Here is a 23,482-nt window from a genome sequence, read left to right on the forward strand (position 1 = left end):
CAGAACTCATGTATGATATTTTGATTCATATACATTTTCTTTGTGGTTTGCACTGCTTAGCATACAGGCAACTTTTGTCATGCAGAGAGCTCTGATCAGTCCTTCCCAAACACTGTTGTGCATGTCCATCACCTATGGTCTGGTTGAAATGCAAATCCTGTTTCTGTAGGACTCAGGAAGTGTTCAAAATTCTTCACAGGAGATTTGAAGAATTACTGACACTAATGCTTGTAGTCCTCAGAGCACACTTTGAGTGTCAGAGCTCTCAGGAACCACGTGTCCATCTTCCAGTCCTTTCCCAGCTCCTATTGCCTATTGACTGAATTTCCATCTTTTTGTCTGAAGTGCTCACCATAGGCCTGTTTTGCCATCTCTCTTAGTTATCTTCTTCACCCAAAACAACACCTACACAAGCAAACACATAAACACTGCCTGTCGTGTTACATGGAACTGCTTCTTACAGTTTTGAGAGTAGACTTGTTCACTTTGTTCACCTTGTTCTTTCACTGTATCTCTTTTCTTAGCTCACCATCACTGGGAATTTGGATATTCTACATATATCACCTTCAGACGGGTTATCACTCTCCTTTTTTTTTTTTACAAGGAGCCAGATTGAAATTATAGATCTTACTTCCTGTTTCTCCATGAGGCAGAACCCCCTTGGATACAATAGATTTATGAGGTGCTTATCAAATTATTAAATTGAAGTGATTCTTTTCTCGAAATACTTTTTAAAAATTGGGAAAGTGATGTTGGCCTTTGTTTCTTCTAACCTTAAGTAATAACTCCTATAAAGGGCAGTTTAGAACTGTTTCTTCCATAAAATCTGACCAGAGCTCAGATCCCAACAGGGCCCCTGAGTAACTGTGAGGGCTTAGCCAGTTACTTAACATTTAGACCTTATCTGTAAAAAGAAGGAAATACTAGTATCATAACAGCCTTACTATAAAAATAAAGATTTATCTCTAAAACATTTAATTAAGTGCTATATGGCATTCTAAGTGCTAAATAATGTTAATGTATTACCAAGGTAGGATGAAAACCAATTACTAAAGATTCAGCATAATTAAATGATCAATGAAAATTGGTTATATGACCATCTTTTTAATACTTAATCATTAAGTAGTTCTTTTATTCATGTATTCACTAAAAATTTTATTTAAAGGATTAAATTACCTAGACATTGGCCAACATAAGACAGGATAATGACTTGTAAGAATTAAAATTTGAACAATCTACACATAATGAAGATGGAATATAACAATATACAATTTTTTCTCTTTATTTGTAGACTTTTCCATATTGTATTATTTGTAGTCTCCCAGGTCATTAACTAATTCTTGAAAGTGGGTGTACTTAAGAGATTATCTGAGATACTTGGTAATAATATGGATTCCTTATTCCAACCATCAGAGATTGTGTACCAACTTCCCTGAATTCACTGTCTCGTTAGACTCTAGGAAAATGCATTTTCTTTCAATCTCTATAGACAATTCTAGACTACTGATGCACCAAACTTTAAGAATATTTAGTTGTTTAATAAAAGCATTGAATTTTATTTTCCTCAATTACCAAATATATAATGAGTTAAGATGACAATTTTGTAAGAGAAAATCAAGTTGAACTGAGAGAAAAAGCTCTACTGGCAGGAGTAAGTATTCTATCAAGAAGTGCAAATTCCGGATGTTTAATGATTCATTATTTCCCTTTTTCACTTAGGATTTCTCAGCAGGGGAGAACAATTATCTTCACCATCCATCAGCCTTGTTATTCCATCTTCAAGCTCTTTGACAGTCTTACCATATTGGCCTCAGGAGAACTAATGTATCATGGTCCTGCCCAGAAGGCTTTGGAGTACTTCCAATCAGCAGGTACGATTAACCTTTTCACGCACTAGATCCTTCATTCACAGACTTCTGGAAGAGCAGAGGAGTCCACAGGAGTGCTACAGGAATGCTCCTTGACCTTGCATAGAATTAACTGAGGTGCAAGTTTTCTCTCTGAAACATCTTTGGTCAGTTTAGTGCCTGAATTTTTCTTCATTATGCAGCACTTGCTTATTGTTCACATCTCTCTCCTTGTCCTCTCCTGTTCAACTATGCATGGTGTGTGTGCTTCTCTGTGTGTGTGTGTGTGTGTGTGTGTGTGTGTGTATCTTATGGACCTTTATCTGTTCTCCTTCCCAGTTATGGTGACCTTTCCCTGAAAGGTCAATAATTAGCATGTTGGACTCACAGCTAGTTATTCTGTCAGTTAAAGATTTTGAAAAGTCCCAAAACATTGCTTTTCTTCAGTTTGTTCTAATTAGTTGTATTTGACAGCAGAATGCATTTCAACTCATTGTACTTGAATGGAGCAAAACTTTTCATTTCTTGGGCTTTACATGATGCAGATTCACACTGTTCATTCAATGATACATGTACCTAGGGTAATAATAGCTGACTCATTCCACCATCCTTCCTACCCTCCCATGCACCCACTCCCCTTATTCTCCCTGCCCAATCCAAAGTTCTTCCATTCTTCCTTAGCCCCCACCCCTTTATGGATCCACACCTAGATAGCAGAAAAAAAATATTTGGAGTTTGTTTCTTGGGGGAATGACTTATTTCACTTAGCATGATATTCTCCAACTCCATCCATTTACTGGCAAATACAATAATTTCATTCTTGAAGGCTGTATATGTATCACATTTTATATATCCATTAATCTGCTGAAGGGCAACTATATTGGTTCCATAGCTTAGCTATTGTGAATTGAGCTGCTACAAACATTGATGTGGCTGTGTCACTGTAGTGGGCTTTGAGTGTAAACCAAAGAGTATGCTAGCTGGGTCAAATGTGGTTTCATTCCAACTTTTCTGAGGAATCTCCATACTGCTTTCCAGCATGTTGCATCAATTTGAAGTCCAAACAGCAATATATGAGTGTACCTTTGCCCCCATATCCTTGCCAACACTTATTGCTTGTATTCTTGATAATTGCCATTCTGACTGGAATCAGATAAAATCTTAGAGTAACTTTGATTTGCATTTCTCTAATTGCTAGAGATGTTGAACATTTTTTCATGTATTTGTTGATTGTATTTCTTCTGTGAAGTATCTGTTCTGTTCCTTAGTCCATGTATTGATTGGGTTATTTGCAAAAATATTGCCTTTTTGACCATGAAACCCATTGTGGTTTTCCAGTACTTCCCTGACACATGGTCTTGCTCTGCCTTTGTGAGGATTCATGGAGATACTACTGCATTTTCTAGTAACATTAGATTGAAGATTTATGTCTTGAGTGGTATAAGTGACTATTACTCAATAGAATTTATGGTCATGAATCAGACTTAATGGGCCAAAATTTCTGAGATGCCGTGTTCTTTTTATTTCAGATTGAATATTATGATTTCTTTAACAGCTTATCTATCTGCTTAATTTTAGCGCTTTTTGCATATGATTATAGATGTTTCTCCATGACCACAAATATAGTTGTAAATAATCAATTTTTCTTAAATTATTTTTATTAAATTTCTGTCACTAAAAAAAAAATCAAACAAATGAGATTCTGGGAAGTCCAGGGACAATGAACTGAAAGATATCATTATCCAAAGTACATGTATGAAGTCATGAATTGGTATCAACATACTTTATATACAACCAGAGATATGAAAACTTGTGCTGTATATGTGTAAAAAGAACTGTAATGCATTCCATTCAATAAAAAAAGTAAGAAAAAAAAGAGTCACAGCTCAAATTCCATTTAAATACACAAAACATTCTTCATAGAAGTAGAAAAAAAATCACAAAATTTATTTGGGAAAATAAGAAAACCAGAATAGCCAAAGCAATTCTTAGCAACAGAAGTGAAGAGGAAGCATCACAATACTAGACTTTAAGTTACACTTCAGACACATAGTAACAAAAATAGCATGATATTGGCACCAAACAGACATGTAGACCAATGGTACAGCCTAGAAGACACAGAGACAAACCCACATAAATACAGTTATCTCATACCAGTCAAAGGCACCAAAAATATACACTGGAGAAAAGATAGCCTCCTATACAAATGGTGCTGGAAAAACTAGAAACCCATAGGTTGCAAAAAGAAATTAAACCCCTATCTCTCACCCTGCACAAAACTCAACTCAAAGTGGATCAAGGACATAGGCACTAAACAGAGACACTGTACAAAATAAAAGAAAAAGCAGGCCCAAATCTTCACCATGTCAGCATAGGAAATGACTTCATTAACAAGACTTTTAAAGCACAGTAAGTAAATTCAAGAGCCAATAAATGGAAAGAAATTAAACTAAAAAGCTACTTCACACAAAGGAAACAATCAATAATTCGAAGAGAGATCCTAAAGAATGGGAGAAAATCTTTACCAGGTGCAATTCAGATAGAGCATTAAGCTCCAGGATATATGAAGAACTCAAAAATCTTAAACACCCAAAGCACAAATAACCTAATCAATAAATGGGCATAGGAACTGAACAGACACTTTACAGAAGAAGAAATACAATCAATCAACAAATATATGAAAAAATGTTCAACATCTCTAGCAATTAGAGAAATGCAAATCAAAACTACTCTAAGATTTTAACTCACATCCATCAAAATGACAATTTCAAGAACACCAGCAACAATAAATGTTGGTGGGGATGTACAGTAAAAGACACACTCATATATTGTTGGTAGGACGTCAAATTGGTGATTTATACTCGAAAGCAGTATGGATATTTCTTAGAAAACTTGAAATGAAACCACCATTTGACCCAGTTATCCTACTCCTTGTTTTATACCCAAAGGACTTAAAATCAGCATGTTACAGTGACACAGCCACATCAATGTCTGTAGCAGCTCTATTCATAATAGCTAAACTATGGAACCAACCTAGATGCCCTTCAACAGCTTGATGGATAAAGAAAATGTGGTATATATACACACAGTGGGGTATTACTTATCCTTAGAGAAGAATGAAATTATGGCATTTGCCAGTAAATGGATGGAATTGGAGAATATTGTGCTAAACAAAATAAGCCAAACTCAAAGAACCGAAGGCCGAATATTGTCTCTGATATGAAGATACTAATTCACAATAAGGGAGTGAGCACTTGGGAAGAATAGAGGTACGTTGGATTAAGGATTAGAATGAATTGGACATTACCCCTATTTACAGTGGGCACTTGGGAAGAAGAGAGGTACTTTGGATTAAAGATTAGAATGAATTGGACATTAGCCCTATTTACATACCTGATTACATGCCTGGTGCAACTCTACATTGTGTACAACCAGAAGAAGGAGAAGATATACTCCATTTATGTATGATGTGCCAATATGCATTGTATTGTCATGTAAAACTAACTAGAAGGAATTAAATTCAGAGGTCAGAGTAAGTTTAGATGATTGTGCCACAGGAAGTTGAGGTAAGATGTCACATGTACTGTGCTGGTCACATTCTCTTCATAACGCTGCTCTGAAAATTTGTTGTCTATTTGGAATTATGGTAGCTTGAGAGGTGACCATTGGGATCTCTGAATTTAGTAGGTTGCAAAGCAATGTGCTGACCTGCCTATTGACATTCCAGCATTCTCTAGGTGAATTCAGAGAGCAATATCATTTTTGGAGCTACATTTAGATTTTTGAAGAAGTACTGATAAGCACCAGAGCATACTGATAGCTTCCTGGGGTTTGAAGATTTATGAGAGTTAAGAAATAATGTAAAATGTTCTGAAGAGTCCAAAAATGGTTTGGAATAAGTTGGGGTTTTGCCTGGGAGACAGATAGTTGTTGAAATGTTGTGTGATTGAATAAAAAAGAGGAAAGGATAAGTTAGTGAGGGCAGAAAAGAGCAAAAAGATTAGGAAAGAGTTGTTCAGTCTGTCTTCCCTACCCTCACATCCAGCATCCTCATATCCTGCATCCTCTGAGGTGAGTCTTCTATACTTTCCAAGACTATCAGCTTGAGTTATTTGGGTGTCTTATTTTGTAGGTTTTCCCTGCAAATTCTACAATAATCCTGCAGAATTGTTCCTGGATATCACTGATGGTGTAATAAAGAGAGATTCAGAAGACTATGAAGGTATGTAAAATCTTCACATTTACATAATTCTGCCTAATTAATTTGGCTGAGGTTTAGCAATGTGGTGACATTAAAACATGGCTTTGTGAATTTGCATGTCATTTGCAATGAACAAATAGATATTGTTGAAAGTGAGTACTGTGTGTATTTTTATTTAACTTATGAATGAGCATGTGAATTACTTTTTCTACTCAAGCTTTAGAATTTGGGAGTTATACAAATAAGAGATCACAGAAAAACTTGTGAAATCAGTAGTAATCTGTTAAGAGTGAGTTAGTAATCTGTATAGTAATCTGTGGCCTATTATCCACTTTTATTCCGAAGTTTACAAGACTGAAATGTGTTCAAGGACAGACGATTCAGAGATAAAAGAACTAGCTATTCATTTTTCCAAGTCCACTTTCTACCATGACACAAAAACTGAACTGGAAGAACGCTCGAGGGATGAGAATAGAAGATGCTTGGTCAGGAAGGAGATTCCCTATGTCACCTCCTTCGTCCATCAGATCATTGGCCTCATCAGACATTCATTCCAAAATTTTACGGGTAATCCCCAGTACTGGGCAACTTTGGTAAGTGACATATTCTCCCAGTTATGCTGTGAAATACCCATGTGGGAGCAATTTGTTTCTAATACAGACTTATTCGGGATTCTTTTGTTTTCTACCCATACTTTCATTTATTTGCCATTCCCACTCAGAATTTGAAAACAGCCAATCAATCTAGTGTATTGTCTTGAGTATGAATTGTCCCCCAAAGGCTCATGGTTGAAGGCTGGTCTCTAAAGGAGCAATGTTGAGAGGTGGGGCTCTTTGGAAGTGGCTGTATCATTTGGCATCATCAAAAGATTAATCCATTCATGAATTTACAATTTGATGTCATTATTGGGAGGTGATGTAACTGCACCACTCAGGGCCTAGTGGGAGGAAGTAGGTCACTGTTGCATGCCTTGGAAGGATGTATCTTGTCCCTGACCCCTTCCTTGCTCTCTCTGTTTCCTGGCTGCCATGAGGTGAGCAGCTTTCCTCCTCCTTTTCCATATGTCATGATGTTCTGCTTCATCTTATTCCCAAAATTAATTTAGCCAGCAGACTACAAACTGACATCTCTAAAACTGTGAGCCAAAATAAAATTTATCTCTTGTTTTAATTGTTTTTTGTGTTGTTGTGACCAGTTTACCTGACAAGAACAACTTAGAGGAAGAGATGTTTATTTATTTGGGATTCATGGCTTCAGAAATTTCCTTTCATAGAGAAGTTACTGCATTGTTCTGGGCCCAGGAACAATGCAGTGCATCGTGGAGGATGAGTCCAGCACAAAATGCTGCTCAGCTCATGGTGGGGTCCAGAAGCAGAAAGAGAGGGAGAAGGGACCACAGGAAGGACAGTGCTTTCAGGGCATCCCCTGCATTGCCCCCAGTGACTCATCTCCTCCAGCCACATCCCACCTGCCTACAGCTAAAACCCAGTCCATTCCAGCTAGGAATGACTAATTAGGTTAGAGTTTTCACAATTCAATCATTTCACCTCTGAATGTTTCTGCATTATCATAGGAGCTTTTGTGGCTACCTCATATCCAAATCATAACATCATCTTTCTTAGTTCTCTTAATTATTTTGTCACAGTGATAAAAACAATGAAGTTCCTACTCATATAAATCTTTTAAGTCGGTGATATATACAAACTCTAATGGATAATATTAGTCAAAATTTTATTTCTAAAAAAATGTTCTGACAAACAATTTTCAACCAATTGTGGTATTTTCTAGGAGCTGTCCATTATCATTTATTGATTCATTCCAAAGATACATTCCAATATCATGTGTTTCATTTGAATACTCTACTACAGTAGTGAACAATGGGTTAAAAATTTAAATTTCTACTTGTGTGAATCTTATTTCCTTATGAAGGAATCAAATGATAGCCTAATTAAAAAAAAATACAGTGCATGTGAGATGGTAGAATGAACTATGCATAAGGTTTAGGGAGTGAAAAGATGGAAATGAAGGAGAGAGAGAGCTGGAGGTGGGAAGAAGAGAATTGATATGCCATTGAAATCAGGTGTTGAAGCAACCTAGTGTCATTTTTTCTTCCTGAAGGTAGTTTGTTCTGTCCACTGTCTGAGAGACAGTGGGCAGAATGTTCTTCCTTATAATTGACCCTCCTCATTAATTGATTCTAAGCTTGGCAAAACAATACATAACCCAAGAATGTGCACTTTATGCACAGAAAATAACCATACTTGAAGTTATATTCACATTGGGTTTAACTCCCTTAAATAAGATTCAATGATGTTCTATTCTCCTTTTGATCAACTCTGTGGTAATTTTCATAATTCCTCAAGGTTTTCATTTTGTTTTGTTTTGTTTGCAATACTGGGGATTGAACCCAGAACTTCACACACACTAGGTCAATGCTCTGCCATTGGGCTACATCTTTAGCCCGTTTTTTAGTTAGTGTTAACCCCTGTGTCACACTAAATACTGGTTCTCTTAGTTCATTTATCCAATATTTTTAGAGAATTCAGTTTAGCTGGTTATTTTGGTTTATTATTTTTATGATCAATCATTGTATTTCTGTGGAGTATTAAGATATGACATATTGCAGGCTTTAGTGAACTGACTTCTCAGCATGAGTAGCACAGTTTTCGTATTTAAGTGTTGCTCTCCACATGTACATGAGAGTCTGCATCCCCATTTCAGGGATGATGTTCATTGCTTAGAACTTCTTTAGTCCTTGTGTTTTAGCATTTCTTTCAAACACTTTTGTTTCCTGTTGTTCAAGAGCAATATTTTATTCTTAGATAATAGACTTGAGGTAATTTGGAACAATGTCAGGTCAATTATATGCATTAACTTTGGTAGCCCACTGTTTAACAGGAAGACACTGTAATAATTTGATTCTTCTGAGTGATTTGTTCATTAGGCTTTTCTTACTTGTCTCTAAAATTGATTTTTAAGTGTCTTATCCAAGAAACATATGGTAGTTCTGGGCAAGACGTTATTAGAACACAGGTGTTTTTACACCAGGTGTGCATGTGTGGGCCCTAGGCTTCCTTAAGAGTCAAACAGCAGGCTCAGAGCCTCCAGGTAGCACATTCAGCCTACTTGTCTCATCATTGAACTCGGTTCTCCAAAAGCAATTCCAGCAATGTTCAGGGAAGCAGTAGTCTCTACAGTAAGGGAAGAACCTGGTAGATCCCTGAGCTCAGTGGGACAAACTCTTGTTCAGGATTTTAAATGTTGAAATGTTAGCTCAGGAGCAGGCAAACCCTTTTAGGTAAAGGCTCAGAAGATAAATATTTTAGGCTTTCAGAGCCACACATGGTGTTTTTCTCACAAGGTCAGCTCTGCACTTCATTATAAAAGCAGCCACAGCTAATATGTGAGCAAATGAACATGTCAGCATTCCACTAAAACTTTATTCACGGACACTGAATTTTGAATTTCATATTTAAAGAAATGTTATTCTTTATATTTTACCCCACCCCAGCAATTGAAAAAATTGGCAAAATATTCTTAGCTTGTGGGCTTATCCAAATAAGTGGCTGTTTTTGGTCTGTGAGCCATAGTTTACTGATACTTGGTTTAAGTTTTTTTATTAATTAATTTATTTTTTATTAGTTGTTCAAAACTATTTTATTTTATTTTATTTTATTTTAGGTACTGAGAATTTAACCCAGGAGGCTTTACCACTGAGACACATCCATAGAACTTTTTATATTTTATATTAAGACTGGGTCTTGCTAAGTTGGAAACACCTTGCTAAATTGATGAGGCTGGCTTTAAACTGTGAACCTCCAGCCTCAGCCTCCCAGTTGCTAGGATTACAGGCATATGCCACTGTTTCTGACTCTGACATAAGGTTCTTAATCTTGCATGATTTTTATTTCTCTAAGTTTTTGTAAATGGAGCTATTAAAAGTTTTAATGACTTCCTGATAATCCTTTATTTATTGACTTATTGTATTTTAGTTATTTATTGCCATGATTCCAACTTGACATTTAATGAGATGATATGTTGGGAAGATATTGCAATGAATGGATTACTTGAAAATGAGGTTTTTTTGTTCTTTATATCTACTTGACAACATTACCACTAATCTTTCTAAGCTTCATTGTTTCCACATGCATATTAAATATTTGACTATGCATTAAATTATTAACAAACATCCCTCAGAACACACTATGAGAAATGTTATTTAAGTATATCTGAACCAGGGCAGAATAATGTAGTTGGATAATTTCTTTCTTTCATCTATTTTGAACAGAGACCAGAAGACAGATGCACAAATCTCATAGATCCATTTACTCTGTTTTGAAATGTTCACTTTGCTCAATGTCTTTTTTTTTTCTTCATGCAAGAATAAACAACACATGTGAACCTTGTAGAGACATCAGCATTGATCTTGGAAGCTTGACTAGTTGAAAGAAAGAGCAGAATCTGAGGGTTTTGGAAATATGACAGTGAAATGAATTCCCAAAACTACCCCAAATATTTATCTTATTTAGCAAAAGAATTTTAAGGATATCTCATATGTGAAAGATTTCAATAATTTTCTTTCCTGAGTCTTTTCCTTACAATTATTCTTTACAGATCATGGTTCTTTTCTTTGCATCTTGGCTGCCATTTTTCCAACTGTCCATTACAAATTAGTTCATGGCTTGATATTGTTGTAATATTGAGATTTTTTAAAAACTTTTACATTTCCAAGATACCTGGAAAGGTGTTTTGTTTTCTTTACTTTCCCACCTTCTGTATTATTATAGTTAACCCATGTATAATTATAAGAATAATTCCTCACATGTATTCTAATATAACCTTTGACCTTATGCCCACTGAAGCATCCTTAAGAGATTTTTATTCTAAGAGCAAATGTAATATTGGTCCATTTTCTCTGGGAGACAAGCACACAGACTGAATAAGTGAAGATGGGTGATAAAGGCAAAGAATTGGCAAGTCAGGTGTGCCATATTTACTGTAGGCCTCAATGGTTGGTATTGAAAAACAACAATGTCAGAGGAGATGGTCACTGAAGCACTTGGATGCCCCCAGGTGGCAATGTGCTTTGGTGACTATGACAATGCTCTTTTTCCTGTGCAGGTGGGAATTCCAAACAGTTTGAATAGGTGTATATCACTACTTACTTATCATTCAAAATTCCATTGATAAAATTTTTGAGTGGTATTAAAATTTTACTTATGTCTTCATTTTGCAGTGATTGAGAGCAAACCCTAAGTCTGGCAAATGCTAGGCAAGCATTCTGTAGCTTAGCTACATACCCAACCCCGAAATTTCATTTATTTCTAACAATTGGAGTGAAGTCATCCAGTTTTAATTTGAACTCCTTGAAATATAAAATTGTGCACATTCACTGGCATGAAACATGAGAATTCAGTTCAAGTCAAAAGTCTTATATTGTTCCCAAAACATCTTCTTCAAATGACTTTCTCATGCTATTAACCTATGTGACATTTATGGACAGTGCCTGGTGGACACTGGGAAGAATCTTAGCTTTTCTGGTCATCTGCTCCCTTGTCCTGTCAGTACCCAAAAAAACAGAATCCTTACATTTTCAATTTTAACTTAGAAAGTATCTAATAACAATCACTGTTTGATAATTCCTCAGTGACTATGGTCAATCCATTTAACATGTATATTTCAGTGCAGAGATTTGATTAGGTAATAAAAAGCCTTACCTGTAATTGAAACTCTTTCCTTTCATTTTTCACTTTTCTTTTTGAATAGATAATTTCTACATTTGTTGTGGGACTGGTTACCGGTGTCATGTTCTTTTTGCTGAGGGATATTTGTTCTGAAATCTACAATAGGTAAGTAAATTTGGATCTCCATTTTGTGAAAATGCCATCATTTTGTTTAAGTTCATGAAAATCCATTAAGATTTCAAATTTATGACATTACAAGGTAAACATTTCTTTTTTATTATGGGGTAATATTAGTGTACTGAAAACTGAATGGAAGAGTTAATTTTCAGTTTCAAAAATTTATATATGTGTGTGGTGGTAAATTACACACATTACATGCACATTCTAACCACTTTAGAGTGCACAGTTAGTGGCCTCAAATACATGCATGTTGTCACTGGTCAACACCATCCAACTTTGACCATTTGTTTATCTTCTCAGGTGAATCTTCAACCCACCTTAGAGTAACTACCCACACCCATCATTGTCACCTCTGCAACCATCTGTAACTTTTTTGTTCTGAATGTGGCCATTCTAGAAATCTCACCAATGTGGAAGTCATATAATACTTGTCTTTTCATGACTTCCTTATTTCCTGAGCATAAAGTCCTCAAGTTTCATCTAAATTGTAGAACATGTTTTAATTTCTTTCTCTTTTAAGACCAAATTGTATATAAGTATAAACTATATTTTATTTATCCATTCGTCTACTGCTGAAAATCTGGGTTGCTTACACATTTTGGCTATTGGAATGATGTTGCTTTGGGTATACACACACCTGCTTGAATCCTTCTTTCAACTGTATCTTGGAGCAGATACCCAGCAGTAGAATTTCTGCATCGTGTTGTAAGTTTTTTAATTTTTTCAAGACCTGCCAAAGTCTCTTCTACTGCATGTATAGTTCTTACCAACAGCACACAGAGTTCCAATTTTTTTTACATTCTCACCAATACTTACTATTTTTTCTTTTTAAAAAAACAGGTCCACAGACTCTTGGGAGAAATGTTTGGTTTAAGTTCTTTGCCAATTTTGAAATTGTTTTGTTTGGTTTTGGGTGTTTTGTTATTGATGATGATTGAAGTTCTTTATATTTAGGAGTTTTTCATCCCTTTTCAGATATATGATTTAGATATACTTTATCCCATTCTGTAGGTTTCTTTTCACTGAGTTCATAATGCCTTTATGCAAAGATGTTTTTAATTTTGAAATAATTAAGTTGATATGTTTTCTTTGGTGGTAATAAAACAGTTTCCTCAATTTTTGTATTTGTGTGACCTGAGAGTATAGGATATGTGGATGGGAATGAGTTGTTCCTGACCCTCCTATGCAAAGCACTCTAGTCAGTGTTATGATCCTTTCTAGTTTCGGTCCTAATGTGCCCTTAACTCATCCCCTGATGACATTTTCAACAGCTGCCTCATGTTCTAAACAGATTCTCAACATCTCAGACCTCAGGATTCTCATCATACTTCATGTATGGAGAACCATTTCTCGATAGGCACTGGGCTCCATGCTTCATGATTATGGCTGTGTTACCTCCCAAGGCCCAAAGGCCAGAGTAGTGAATGATCTCATCCCCATTTTACTGTTGAGAACAGTGGAGCTTGGGTTTTACCTGAGGAGCTGATGATAATTCAAATAATGAGGAGATGGTGTTTTGTTTTGGGTTTTTTTTTGGGGGGGGGCGGTCCTGGGGATATAACCCAGGACTCCTAACCCCTGAGTCACATTCCTAGCCACTTCCCATTTTTTATTTCTTTAAAATTTTGAAACAGAGGATCACTAGGTTGCTTAGACCCTTTTTAAGTTGCTGAGGCTGGTCTCAAACTTGTGATCCTCCTTCCTCAGCCTTTAGAGTCACTGGGATTTTGGCATGGGCCACTACACCTGGTGAGAAGGATTTGAGAAAAATTTAAAAAATTAATTTATTATTTTTTATTATATGAGAAAATAGTTGACTAATATTTCCAGAGCTATTGTCTTCTGTACAGGGAGAACAAAGGGCTATTAAAGGAAAATTCTGGGACAAACTCATTGTTTGCCTCTTAAAAATATGCATAATGTACACATGGTGCTTGAGGTAGCTTTTTGTCAGAACTGTTGGTACCAGTTCCCAGGTCTGAACATCTTAATGACACTGATTTTCTTATTCTTCTTGTTAATTAACCATTCCTGAGACAGGAAGAATATTATTCTTGATTCCCCACAGATAAGGAAGGAAAGAAGGAAAAGAAAAAAATGTCATTTTTAAAATAAGCCTTCTGCTTTTGAGTAGCAAGATGCATAAAGAAAATCTAAAATGAATCCCAGATATAGGTCAATTGTATTTTTTTAATTTTTTTATTCTAATTTGTTATGACAGCAAAATGCAGTACAATTCATATTACATATATAGGCAAATTCTTCATATCTCTGCTTCTATACAAAATATATTCACTCCATTTGTGTCTTCATACATGTATTTTGGATAATAGTGTCCATCTCATTCCACCATCATTTCTACCCCGATGTCTCCTCCCTTCCCCTCCCACCCCTTTGCCATATCTAGAGTTTGTGTATTTCTCCCATGTTCCCCCTCCCTACCCCACTATGAATCAGCTTCCTTATATCAGAAAAAACATTCAACAATTGGTTTGTGGTGGGGTTAACTAACTTCACATAGCATTGTATTCTCCAACTCCATCTCTTTACCTGCAAATGCCATGATTTTATTCTCTTTTATTGCTGAGTAATATTCCATTGTGTATATATACCACAGTTTCTCTATCCATTCATCTACTGAAGGGTATCTAGGTTGGTTCCACAATTTGGCTATTGTGAATTGTGCTACTATTAACATTGATGTGGCTATGTCCCTGTAGTATGCTGTTTTTAAGTCCTCTGGGTATAGACTGAGGAGTTGGATAGCTGGGTAAAAATGTGGTTTAATTCCCAGTTTTCCAAGGAGTCATCGTACTGCTTTCCATATTGGTGGCACCATTTTCAGTCCCACCAGCAATGTATGAGTGTTTCTCTTTCCCCACATCCACGCCAACACTTATTGTTGTTTGCTTTTGAATGAAAGAATAACCATAAAATTCAATTCTGTATTCAGGTATAGTGAATTTTCCATTTATTGAAGTAGATGGTGTTTACCTATGAAGAGACAATTATTACATCTGTTTTCCAGAGTTAAGTCACTTTTTTACCTTCTAAAGGCAGAAATCTCTGGATTTTTTTTTTTTTTTTACAACTCTGTTAGTATTTATGCCCTGCATAGATGCCATTTCTTAACCAAGCCAAGCACAATCACAGGGTTTTGAAGCCATGAACCAGGTATACTGTGCAGCAGGAAGCCAGTGGGAAAAGTAGTGAGAAATCTGTCATCAACTGCAGTGTTAAAAAAGTGAAAAGCTGACCATCACATGTTTTGGTAGAAAAATCCATAGACATACAGGAATATAGTTGTTTTTTCAAATGTTTTCTGGAGAAATTGGACACTAACCTTTTTGAATTTGCATTTTTTAAAGTCGCTTGCTACATTTTTAGAAGATTTTGGACTATGTGAAAATGGCCTCTGTGTGTGGTTCATCTAACTCTCCTTTAATGATTAGATGATTAGTGATTGATTGTTTCGATTAGAAAATGATGTCTCCGCTTTCTCTCTGGAACCAAGTGGTTAGAGCTTCCTTTGAACATTATTATCAGTCCTTCATTTAAAATTGCTGTGAAGGCCAGTGGTTTAGTACTCTTCTTTGGAATCAAGTGGTGTCATAGCACATCTTCTAACTGTGTAACTAAGGAATTGGGTTTGAATCCAGTGTAGACTGTGAGCTCCTTTGAATTCATAGCCTTAATGGGTTGTGATGACAGCTAAACAAATTAAGAAAAAGATGTATTTTTAAAAAATATATTTAAATCTAGTAATCCCACTTCAGTGTATTTACACAAAATGTTTTAATTCAGTTAGTTGAAGAGGAATCTGCACCCCTGTGTTCATTGCAGCCCTGTGCACAACAGTCAATTCAGGAATCAATTCAAGTGTCCATCAGATGAGGAATGAATAAGGAAAATGGGTGTATGCCCAAGGGAATGCTGTTCAGACTCAGGAAAAAATTTTACCATTTTTGACAACATGGATGAAATTGGAGAGAACATTATGCTTAAGTAAAATAATCCAAAGAGATAAAAAAAAAACCCACATGGTATCACTTATATGTAAATTCTGACACTATTGGACTCTTAAAACAGTAGAATGGGGGGATCCAGAAACTAAAATATGCAGGAAATGATGTGATGAAGGTCAAAAGTACAACTCTCAGTAAGGTAAGAAGGATAGGTTTTGCTTTCCTTGAGATATATTCAGCAGGGTGGTGAATGCAGCAAATAATAATGTATAATTCAAAATTAGTGAGCATATATTTCAAACATTTTCATCATAAAAATGATGAAAGTTAGAAGTTCAACCCCTGGTAACCAAAAAAAAAAAAAAAAAAAGTTTCCTTGTTTTTAAGTCCTTTGAATGATGCACACATCCTCTCTTTACATGTTTACACCATTATCTTCCCTGTCAGTTTAGTTTTCTGCTTAGGCAGGGAACCCCATCCCTGTTTCAAGGATGTTGTCAAGCTCCCATGAAATCCTTATTTCTGTTGAAGCTTAAATTAACTTGACACTTTGCTTGCTACCCCTCAATTATTTTACAGAGATGTACATATTGATACTCTTCATACAGGTGATTGAATTCATTTTCTGTGGGAGGCCAACCTTACGGGTGACTGAGTTACACTCCCCAGCTGGGTGCTGAGGCTCTCAGTCACAGAAATGGGTGTGTCTTGCTACAGCCCCATGGGTGAAGCTATGCTCACCTGTTCCTTTGTAATATAACCCTTGCCCTGTTTAGGATAGAATCTTCCAGGGAAGTGCCTTGTGTGTGTCCCCTCCTCTTACTGTGCCCTTGGGTGTGGCCTACCCAGGTGTCAGTCAACCTGCTGACAGTGGACATCATGAAGATAGACTCAGCCCCTGAAACCTGACCCCTTGCCTCATTTGAATAGCTTCTCCTCAATAAAAGGGGTCAGCGCGTGCTCTTGCTCTCTCTCTTTCTGCAGACCCTTAAGGTCAGAGGAGCCATCACAGCGACCCCAAAGAAAAAGGTATTTGTGTCTCTTGTGTGGTTATTTCGTGCAGCCCAGTTAGCCCAGTTTAACTAGAGTGACCCCTGAGCCTTTTAGTCATGTGAACAGAAACCCGGCAATTTTCATTATGAATAAACATCAGTTTGATGTCCTTTTTATCACTTTGGAAACTCCATAGGCTATCCCACCTCAAGGATGGTGTCCAGGCTTTCTGATGGTCCTGGGTGTGTGCCCTCCACTCTCTGGCATTTTCCTCCACATGCCCTATTCTCTTTTTTTTTTTTTTTTTTTTTAAAGAGAGAGTGGGGAGAGAGAGAGAGAGAGAGAGAGAGAGAGAGAGAGAGAGAGAGAGAGAATTTTTTAATATTTATTTTCTAGTTTTCGGCGGACACAACATCTTTGTATGTGGTACTGAGGATCGAACCCGGGCCACATGCATGCCAGGCGAGCACGCTACCACTTGAGCCACATCCCCAGCCCATGCCCTATTCTCTTGTTACTTCACTTTAAAACCAAATTGGGTAATTGAATACCTTAACCCATTGGAGCTTTATTTCACTTAATGTTTCTCTTCATATATTAGGAATTATACTCAGCATTTTTGTGAGTTAAACTGAAGATGAGAGTATTTTTCTGATCTAAGTGTTAGCTCAGGCTGTAATAGCAAAGCATCATAGACTCAGTGACTTACATGAGAAACCTTCATTTTGTTTCAATTGTACAGTCTGTAATTCTGGGGTCAGAGCCCTCTTCCAGCTGGTCAGGCTTCTGTGAGGGTCCCCTCCCTAACTGTAGAGGGCTCCTTCCCTCTGCATCTCTCATAGCACAGAGTGTCTGGGGTTCCTTCCTCTTACAAGGGCACCAATCACATCACAGGGGCTCCACCCTCATAACTTCATCTAAACCTTATACTCCCCTAAGGACATACTTCCTAGTACCATGGCCTTCGGGGTTATTTCTTTAACATAAATAAAAACAAAAATTAATGAATACAAGTCAGTGCACAGCAAACCACACAGAAATTTCAACATGTGCTATTATGTGATATAACTAGGGCCCCACCGAGAACACACAGGGAGAGACCTGATGAGGTGATGCTTTCCTGTCTGTTTAAACCAGAAGAGTTCTACTCTGGAAGGAGTTCTGTGGGAAGAAACCAACCTAACAGTGTGACTTGACTGAGCTGCTTTTATTCCCATTCTTTCCTGACAGAGCACTGATGCTCTTCTACCTAATGGCCTACCAGTGTGGCTTCAGCAAATGGACGGTACAGCATTTTGTGCTCCAGAAGAAGCGTTTTGTGTGAGTTGGCCTCTATTCAGGGAAAGGGCACTGCTGGCTGGTGGGCAAACTGTTTCCATCCTGTACTGGGCCAGGGATTTGAAAATGGGGATTACTGAAAAATTTCTTTCCTTTTCATTACTATTCCATTCCTTATTATTTAAATTGAAATTTAAATTGAATATATTTATCATGAACAACACAAACTTTTGAAGTATATATAAGGATTACCAATATTAACTGAGAAAAGCAGTCTTCAATGGAGTGGAAAATCAAGAGCATGTGAGGGCTGCTACCCAGGGAAAAGAAATGTCAAGGATGAGGTGTGGTCGACTAATCCCAATTCTTCAGAGAAAGTGAGGAGTAAAGAGAGTAAGATCTGTCTTTTGTTTTTAAAAAGTAATACATCATAAGGACCCTCTCAAGAAAAATTCAGGGGATTTGGTAGGCATTTAAGTGTTTCGTTAGCAGCAAATTGGAGATAAGATATGAAGTTAACAAAGTACGTGGCCAAGCGCAGCCCTGAGTGGGTCACAGAGTGGAGAGAGCCAGAGGGGAGCCTTACAGGAAAGAGCAGGATGGTTTTATTCCTTGTACTGTTTAAAGACTTGCCCATGCCCACATTCCCAGGACAGGAATCATCAGAAAGGAAAGGAATGAAGACACGGATGAGACAGTTTGGAATTTGGAAAGAGAAGTGTTTGGAATAGCAAAGATTAAGATTTGGTATCTAATAAGGATGTATTGTTGGAAAGCATGATCACTAAAGAAGGAAATCATTTTCATGTTTTAACATGAGAATGGAATTGAAAAGAGTTTGGGGGATCTTCAGCTACATTGGAGGCTTGGAGGGTAGCAACATCACTTTCACATTGCAAAGTGAGGAAAAGATAGTCCCTTGTACCACTGAGATTAATCCTTTCTTCTGGCAGAGCCAGTCTCAGAGGGAAAGCAGAGTCTCTGAGGAGAGTGAGGAGATGCAGACTCTGCATTGCTGGAAGGGTTATATGGGGCCAGAGTGGGCAGCAGCAGGAGAGGTGCTGATGCCCCATGGGAGCTGCACCTGAGGTGGGAAGGGCCTGGGAAATCAGCCCAGGGCCTGTGGGCAGCTGCAGGGTTAGACCTGGTGGCAGCAAGAGTCTGCACAGCAGCATCTCCTCTGGGCTCTGCCTTTGTAAACTAACCTGGCGTGTTGGTATATATTTATATTCTATAGACATGAGTCCTCCTGTGGGTATTACAGAGTGTCATCTTATTTCTTTGGAAGTCTTTTATCTGATTTACTACTCGAGATGTTGTTGACAAGTTTTGTATGTATTTGTACACTATACTTCATGGTCGGTAAGTAACAAGAAAAAGAGGATGTGTCTTTACTCTTGGATATGTGGAGAAGTTAACTTCTGTTTGCAAACATGTTTTGGGATCCCAAAACTGTAAAAAGAAGCTATAAGGGAGAAAGTACACATCTACTGTATCCTCTCTAAAATAGCGAGTTAGAATGTACATGCTTTTCTAGACTTTCTAAATGAACTTTTTAAAACTACTTATAAAACTATAATTTACCTGTTGCCACCTATAAAACAATACAGATGCTGTTTGTCTTACACAAACATAGACTGACTTTTTTAAAGTATTTGAAACTGTGTTAGAGGAGCTGGAATATTTATTGTCTTTTTCTATTGTTTTTCTCTCTCGACATGTATCTCAATATAGATATGAAATATAAATAGGCAGTAACATCTATAGTTTCTATAGAGACACATAGAGATGCAAAAAAAATCTTTATATATATATATATATATATATATATATATATATATTCTCTCCCTGCTCACTTTTCAAATGAGAGGAAGATGGTAACTTAGGGGTTTATTGATTTAATGAAATTACTTGTTTGACGAAATAGACAATATCATTTGTGCATTATGCTCTGGCTTCACCCCAGACTTATTGAATTATCATTTATATATGTTTTACAGATAAATACTCGCCCCACACACACACATTCACACACATCAGAAATTTCTTTGACAACACATTATAGAATTTGAACCAATAATGGAGTTTACAACCTTCCGTTTTACAAATAATACTTATGGCATAAGAATTAGGCACAAGATCTAGAGCACTAGATTCCTCATCAGTGTTCTTGTAGCTGTTCCCAAATCCTCAGATCATGTGACACAGAACATTAACTAGTGATAATTATAAAGTAATTTAAGAAACTTAAGACTCCTATTCTGAACCATAGAACCATGTGGCAATTTGTCTATAAGGACTTAAATCTGAAAATACATCCTCTCAGTTATGTGACAGAAACAATAAAATTGTTTGGAATAGTGGGTGACTTTTTTGTCCTGTTATACTGATATTGGCACAATAAATATCTTCTCAATGTTATACTGATATTGGCACAATAAATATTCCCTAATACACAGGGAGCTACACTGGACTAATCCCTTCTTTTTTTAAGTATCCAAGCCAGGAGTAGAGACTTTCTTCATCATGTTCTTAACCCTCTTGGCTGTGGCTTTTTCATCCATTTCCATGACCCTGGCCATAGTAGCAGGACACACTGATGGAAATACTGCAAACCGTATCATGGACTCCTATTTTACATTTCTGATGGTGAGTGTGTACTGTGCTTCTCTGGGATGCATTTTCACCCTTGTTTCTTCTTCACCTTCCTGTCATGTAAATCCATATTTGGGGATTTGGTAGATGGGACTCTTTCAGGAGGCCACAGACTGAAGTATAGTTTACATTAGAGAAGATAACACTTTCCTAAGGAGTGTTATCTCTTTTGCTGGTTTCTAGTTACTTAACTTAGGCACCATGTTCTTACTAATGATCTTTTAATAGAGACTTTTTGGTGACATATTATGAAATCTTGATAAATTGGAACTTCAAAAAACAGAAAAAATAGCTGATTCCCTCACAAACACACAGCTCTCTGCCTGCCTTTCATGCTGGTGTTAGAGAACTGCAGGCTGTGTAAGCAGCAGAGGTTTGGTTGGATTCACTACCCCCCAAAGTGAAAGTGAAGCTCCATGAGAAGTGTAATGACAGTCTAGTTCCAATGCTTCTTGCATTTTGAAAATATTTTAAAATTATTGGAAATTCTAAAATCCATAGTTTTAGGTCCCCATTGTCCTGGATCCTGAGGATCTCTTACATTAATATATTTTTCTTTAATCTTTTTTTTTTATAAAAATATAGGTTACTAAGTCTTTGTAATTTATGCTCTCAAAATTAGCACAAACATAAATGAATCAACAGATGAATAGAATAAATGTCCACATTCCATCCATTACAACATCAGCTATAGGGACATGCTCAAACTACAGTAGGAAGAGATGTCTTCCAATGACACTCACAAAGCACATACTCTTTATTAAACACTTCTTATTATTGAATTATAATTATTCATAATATTAGGGTTCATTTTGGCAGAACCATTCAAGCATGGCTTAGCACATACTCTTGCCAAAGTTTAGTTCTCTGTTTCCGAATCTGGCAACTACCAATGAATAATTAATGAGAAGTGATAAGTGTTGTTTATATTTCATCTACTGTAAAGGAAATGTACTTCAATATAAAAAAAAAAGAGATGTTTTGTTTGATTTATTGATACTTTGATTTTTTATTTAAAACTCTCCATGTAGAATTTTAAAAGCCAGTCATAAAATTGCATTTTATTCAGAGAGTCCATATTGTCCATCAGGCACTTGTTAGGTCAAGTCTGATGTTTGCAGGCACACCAGCACTCTCATTGGTGTGCATATCCCCACACACCTCACACCAGTTAGGACAAGAGTGAGGTGGAACTCAGCCTTTCCTCTCATTCATCTCCAACACTCCTTCCTGAGTCAGCATTGTTATACTGCTTTTTTCTAGCATTAAATGGAGACATTTACCACATTTTTCTGGTGCACTACACTGCATTATTTAGTTTATCAGTTCTAGCCTTTGGGAAACCTGAAGCCTGCAATTCTGAAGCCTAATTTAATATTCACATCATGAATACAAAATGCAAACACTGTAAATAACAACACTTATTAACATATGGGAGTAGAGAGGAGTATGTGATGCTCAGGAATGTTCTTGTATATGTTTCTAGATTTTCAGGATTATTAGGGGCAACACAATGTAGGGATATAATTAGAATAGTGAGCACAATAAGGCCCATAGTACATGCATTCTGCATTCTAAGATGCAATCAACCACAAACAGAAAACTTACAAAACAAGAATTGTGTGTGTACTAAATATGTTCAATTTTTTCTATTTTTTATTCATTATTCCCTAAGCTACTTAGTATATATGGCTATATGTATATGGTAAAATCTACACACATAGCATTTCTATGCTATTACATATTATGATAAATGTGGAGGTGATTTAAAATATGAAGGATACATATATTTAAAGTATAAACAATTTACTTGGGATTGCATGCAAGCATTATGCTATTTAAAAATAAAGGGACTTGAGCATTTATAGATTTGGGTATCTGTATGCATGGGTCCTGAACCTGGGCTCTTTAGATACCAAGAGACAAGTATACTTCTTAATCTTTTATTATATACATTTGCAGAGGAAGTTGAGGACAAAGAATTGACATAGTATAATTATAAAGTAGTTTAAGAAACTTAAGAATCCTATTTTATAGTTTATTTTATAGTATAGTTTATAGTATATTTATAGTATATTTTCCTTAACTTAAAACTATAAACAGCCTTAGTCATGCAGAGGTTTGAACATGCAAATGAAGGTTAATGTGTAGAATAAGTGCAAAAATTTCAAGAGTTGTTCCTAGCAGAAATGTTTAGAAGATTGTAGAGTTCTTAGAAAGCATCTTCTTATAATTCTTCTTGAAATCCTTGGACTGTTCTAATTCATACTTTTTCTCTGTGTAGATTCTTTTGGGTCTGTCATTGTATTTTGGAACCAGGATAACTCAATTCTCATGGGTTCACTTCTTCAGCATTCCTTATTATGGCTTTATGGTAAGCTGTCCTTTTCTGTCCTTGTGAGTGTGTCTCCAAGATGGGAACAGAGAAAATAAAACCTACCCATTTTACCTTCCCTGGTTTGACTTAGGACCATCTCCCACCCAAGAATTTTTTTTTTCAAGAGAAATGGATGGGGAATCTCTAATAGCCTTCATTACCACAAGGTCAGGGAGTCATCTGGGGTTTTCCTTCTGTCATCCTGTTGTTTGAGGATGAGAAAGGGTGGGGAGAATAAATCTCATAGTAAAGCAGAAAGATTGACTGATGCAAAACATTGTTTCTATTCAATAAGGAAGTGA

At 36.5% G+C, this 23,482-nt stretch overlaps 1 protein-coding gene across 1 annotated transcript in view; it reads left to right on the forward strand.

The window, feature by feature from the left end:
- LOC144257161 (broad substrate specificity ATP-binding cassette transporter ABCG2-like) overlaps positions 1-23,482 on the forward strand; it is a 55,666-nt gene that overhangs the window by 27,022 nt on the left and 5,162 nt on the right. Inside the window, exons 8-11 of the mRNA XM_077803122.1 lie at positions 1,720-1,871; positions 5,980-6,069; positions 6,394-6,641; positions 11,815-11,897. Of these exons, the coding sequence (XP_077659248.1) occupies positions 1,720-1,871; positions 5,980-6,069; positions 6,394-6,641; positions 11,815-11,897 (573 nt within the window). The remainder of the gene's footprint in view (positions 1-1,719; positions 1,872-5,979; positions 6,070-6,393; positions 6,642-11,814; positions 11,898-23,482) is intronic.

The sequence above is a fragment of the Urocitellus parryii genome, chromosome 10, assembly GCF_045843805.1.
Source record: "Urocitellus parryii isolate mUroPar1 chromosome 10, mUroPar1.hap1, whole genome shotgun sequence".
In the NCBI taxonomy this organism is placed as follows: domain Eukaryota; kingdom Metazoa; phylum Chordata; class Mammalia; order Rodentia; family Sciuridae; genus Urocitellus; species Urocitellus parryii.